The sequence below is a fragment of the Poecilia latipinna genome, unplaced genomic scaffold (assembly GCF_001443285.1).
Source record: "Poecilia latipinna isolate Pla-1442-1.1 unplaced genomic scaffold, P_latipinna-1.0 Scaffold1407, whole genome shotgun sequence".
Lineage (NCBI taxonomy): Eukaryota > Metazoa > Chordata > Actinopteri > Cyprinodontiformes > Poeciliidae > Poecilia > Poecilia latipinna.
In genome coordinates, this window is record NW_015114023.1 from 50,233 (window position 1) to 55,297 (window position 5,065).

Sequence of the window (5,065 nt, forward strand, 5' to 3'; positions counted from 1 at the left end):
CCCCCCATCCCCCCCCTCCATCTGAATCTATTTTCCCGATGGCTGGAAAACATGAGCCACCAGAAGCTCCATGTGGATATGATTTCCGGACAATCTGATTGACTAAATCAGCTAATAATCAGCATTATGTCTCCGCAGAGCTGTGAAGGATGATCACCGGTGTGGTTCTGACCATGAGGCAAAGCAACAGGGTATTAAAGCAGCAGAGATGATCCTGCTGTTCCACTGATTGGTTTTGAATGTCCCTTATTCATACGGTTCTTGACACATTACCATTTTAATTGTTTTCAAGTTGTGCATGCAAGCAGACATTAGTAAAGACTTTCTTTGTCAGTAGCAGTATTTCTCTAAGCTGTGGTTACTGAGCAGCAGACAGTGTGCTGAGTGTTTGAACATGTCGCCTGTATTCATAGGAGCTTCCTTTTACCATACCTCTGTTTCCTCACACTAAGTAGGAGACTGTAAGCTGCATGCGACTCCTAGATGAGGAACGTTTAAAGGCTCAGAGTCTCCGAGGCTTAAACATAACGCTCGGTACCTGAAGGCTGTGGAATTAGTGAAATACAAGCAAAAATAACAATCAGGAGGTTTAATCTTTCACGTCTCACAACAGAAACTATTCAAAGCAGACCACACCAAACTGATGCAAAAATGGCTGGCAGTAATGACAATGGCCTGACATTATTGACCCCATTATTGACATTATTGGCTATACTTCCATTGGTCTCTGATAAAGATTCAAACTGAGAAGAAGTGAAAAAAAAAACATCTAAGAGTTTAGTAAATGTATTTCTGTCTGTGAAACAAAAACTGATGCACAGAAAAAAAAAAAAAAAACAATATTTCAGGTGTACCGTCACCTGGTAGCAGAGCAGGTGAAGTGAGACATTTATGAAATGTCTCACTTTTCAAATGTACTTTCAACCACCTAAGTTGGTGTTTATCAGTTCTGCTCCAGGTCTTCAACACCTACAGGTTATCAATGCCTTCATACACAACACAGTATGTCTAACAACAGTTTCTGTCAACAGGTCTTGGCCAGCTACTTGAGTCGCCGTTTTCAAGTCAAACCTTATTAAATACAAACTTTTCTCATTAGACGAGAGCCGATCGTAGTTAACTATCAAGAACTCTTAATTTCAGTTCTCTAAGGAAACAACAATAGGTCACTTTTAGAAGGAACATTCTGGAATGAAGCGCTGAATATCTGCTGAAAAATAATAATGATAAAAATCCTGTTTCATGCATATTTCTCTAAAATGTGATGTGCATGTTGCTCATTTGGTGATACCATTTTTAGTGCTGGCATGTCAGCTGTCTAGTCAGCCATCCAGAAACAAGTCGGCACTGCCATGGCAGGCATTTATCAAAGCATGATGTTTGGGACAACCAATGAAAGTTGGATAATGCTTCATTAATTCCTTTAATCTGCCAATCCCAACATGGCAGCTGGGAGCAAAAAACTACTGACATTTACCATGAGATAAAGCGAAAATTTTGGTAGACTACGCACAATAAAAAACCCCACTCATATTAAAGACAAGAATAACAACATCTCAATTACTATGACTAGAAGCAAACACGCTGCAGTAATGTAGGAATGCAGAAAGGAAAAACAATCTTTAAAACATCTTTATTTGATTACTGAAACTGTTTGTGGTTTTAAGATTTGTCTTGTTGGCGTTAGAGGATTCCTACGAACAGACAGGGATCGAGACTGAAGGTTAAACTCCACACATCCTTAGAAAACAGAGGAAACAGGCTAAGAATGTGTTTCATTAGAAAGTAATATATGTATCTGGTCTTTTTAAAAGCTTATCTACCCTTCTTCTATGTGTCTATCAGTGTATCAGTATCATGGGTGGCAAACTGTGTGGGGAAATTTTTCCGTTCAGTGCCGAGGCATTTTAAGTATGCACAAAATTCCAGAATCAGTAGGTTACAAAACTAATTAATCTGTTTGTAACTCTGTAAAGTCTGTTCCAACAGGTCGTCTTACAACTTGTAAAAATATCCTGCTTAGTTGTATTAGGCAAATACGATAAGAATTGTAACCCTTTTACAATCTGAAGCCTTTTTCTTTTTTAAACTGAACATCACTTAAACTTGAAACTTACCAACACATGCGTTCAGGAAGAGCCAATCCGTCCTTCTCATCCTGTTCTTAATTTGCTTCAGTTTTTTGAAATCCACTTCCAGCTCCTCTTTGCTCCCAATCCCCGCTCCCGACGCCAGTTCGATTCTCTGGAAGTCCATGTTCACCTCAGACTCCCGTTTTTCGGACGGCGGAGACCTCCTCTGGCTGCTGCTGCAGCCCACCACTCCCCCCACCACACACCCAGTTCCCTGCCCGACGACGCCCCTCCTGTTGTCCCTGTCCTGCTCGTTGAGCTTGGAGGACGGCTGCTGGCTCTCGGGCTCCGACGCCAGCTCGATGGGTTCGGCAAGCAGGCTGTTGGGCCGGGGATGGTCGCACACGACGCACTTGAGTGCCTTGGCCCAGTTTTCGTAAGTGCATGCAGTGCAGGTCCAGTGCTGCGTGTGGGTGTTGAGCCTGTTGCGGTCGTTGTATTCCTCGCAGGGGTCTGTGGCGGTGACAGGGGCAGCGGGGCGGCATCCGGAGCCCGAGGTCTGCGGCGACTCCGTGGGGCTTCGTGGCTGCTGGGTGTGATGTCCTTGACGAGTTGCATGGTGACCATGCTGCTGTTGCTGCTGCTGTTGCTGCTGCTGCTGCTGCAGCTGCTGTTGTTGTTGTTGTTGTTGTTGAGCCTGTTGCCTCTGACACAAGCACTGGGTACAGCGGATGGCTCGAGGCCAGTTCAGGTAGGTGCACATGTGACACGACCACTTGCTACTCGTCTCAGGAACGTCGGTGACGCGGACGCGGGGTCTCGCGCTGGAATCCGGACAAATCAGCAGGCTGGAGCCCCCCTGAGACGGACTGTTGCTGAGGTCTGCGGGGTCCCACTGATGCAGACTGGCATCTAGGGCAGGGCTGCTCTTAAAGGGCTCCTCAGTAATGATGGCACCCCCGCTGGGCCTCTGAGCGCGGCACATGGTGCACTTGATGGCTGACGGCCAGTTCTCGTATGTGCAGTATTCACAGGCCCACTTGGCAACCAGCTCTGTCATCGTCGCGCCGCCGCCGGAGGAGGCTTCCAGCCGTTCAGTGGGACTGGCAGCTCGGCTCTCAAGGAGATCACACAGCAAGCAGTGCGCTATGGGGGAAAACGAAAGAAGGGCAGCAAATTTGAGTAATTATTCATTATAATGCCAGAAGTACGCACAAAACAAAAAATATGGCGAAAGAAAAAGGTTGCAAAAGTTGGGACTTCTACAGGTTTTTTTTTAAATTCCTCTTAAAGCTGCAGCCTAGAGTGCAACACTGATTCCTGATGGCACCTTTAGGGCGTACTGTAAGCAGCATACGCATGACAGGCAACTGTGCCCTACAACTGAGCTGGGTAATAAGAGACAAGGACGGATGAAACACGACTCTCGGCGGGGAAGCGCATGACTGATTAAGACACTGACAGAAGCATGGAAATTATGGATGGATTATGAGAGCGCGGCACCCGGGCAGATGCATGTAAATATCTCCCATCCCTTTATTATAGAGGAGCTAGATAATCGGACTGCAAAAGAGGCAAAGCGCCTCTTTGAAGTTGCCTCGTGGCTCACTGAAGCAATATTACAGGGCTTTAAAAAGAAATCACACCCCTCAAACTTATGTTATGTGATAAACCCACACAAATTAGTTCAGTAAAAGGACCAGATTAATCTAATGCTTATAAAAATGTTATACAAATAAAATATAAAAATATGACAGCCTAACAGAATATCTTCGTACCAGCTGTTCACATTTAAAAACTGACCTGTCAGTCTGTTCTTGTACGCAACACCGCTCAAACTTAAAGGGGATACATTACGTATTTTCCAGACACATAGTGACATTTAAGTAATTGCGTTAACTTCAGTTGTTATAAAAATGCTATATCAAACTTAAAAGATATTTTACTGCCTAATTTAACACATTGAAATTGGGCCTCTGCCTTTTTTTAAAAAAAACTTGAGCTCTTTCTGAAACTCCGCCTTCAGGAAGTTATCACAACATTGCCTCCTATATTAACCCTTTAACAGCGTTTTTAGTAGCTTGCATAATGAGCTCTGCAGATGCGTAGTTTCACCAGATGTTTGCCAATTGCTGCTGGCTAGTCTGAAGGAGCTAAGTGGGGAAGTCGGAGGGGAGGGCTGCTCCGTGAGGCAGAAGCTTGGAAAATGCAGCTCTGGGGAGGAGCTGCGCCTCGAAGGCGGAGCCACGTCCAACCAGGCTTTTTGCACAACTGACTGGTTGCCATGGGAAATTAAAGGATTTCTCGAAAATGCATGACAGAATCAAGGCTCCAGGTATGTTTTTGACAAGGGAATGACAAAATAACACGATGTAAAAGGTCAAGAAAGGACTATTTTACATAATGATTACCCTTCAATCGGATTAGACGTTTTGTTTTTCATCTTAAATGCTAAGTATGCAAATCTTTTGTACATTTTTGGTTTGCCTACTGCTCTGAGTATATTCTTCTTTTTAGAGTCTGCGTACTCCAGCCAGCGGTTAATTGATCACTAAGTTAGTTGATGATTATTTTAACAACAATGAATCCCATTAATCGCTTCCGCCCTGAAACAATCCATCGTAGCTCTGGCTGTACACTAAAAGCTGTTGTCTTGTCCTGCAGGAAGGTGAACCTCTGCCTCAGTATCAAGTAATCTGGAGTGACTAACAGGTTTATTTTTTTCTGGGAGTGCTCTGTATTTTGTTCCATCCATCCAACCTGACCACCAGCATGTTTCACTGTGAAGATGGTGTGTTTAGTGTTTTTATTTTAATCCTCTGGAGGAAGCGCTTTTACATGTAGGCCAAGGAGTTTCAATTTGACCTCATCTGACTGGACAACTTGTTTTTTGTGCTTGTTTTTTTTTTGTGTGTGTTTTTTTTTTTTTTTTTTTTTTTTTTATTTTTTTTTTTTGCCCACATAGCTTAAATTTTTTTAAGTTATTTTTTTTT

At 43.7% G+C, this 5,065-nt stretch overlaps 1 protein-coding gene across 1 annotated transcript in view; it reads right to left on the minus strand.

Annotated features, from left to right (window-relative positions):
• The window catches only part of LOC106962387 (ubiquitin thioesterase ZRANB1-like), a 26,143-nt gene that overhangs the window by 16,662 nt on the left and 4,416 nt on the right, over window positions 1–5,065 (minus strand). The window contains exon 2 of the mRNA XM_015056790.1: window positions 2,118–3,218. Coding sequence (XP_014912276.1) covers window positions 2,118–3,132 — 1,015 coding nt within the window. The 5' untranslated portion in view covers window positions 3,133–3,218. The remainder of the gene's footprint in view (window positions 1–2,117; window positions 3,219–5,065) is intronic.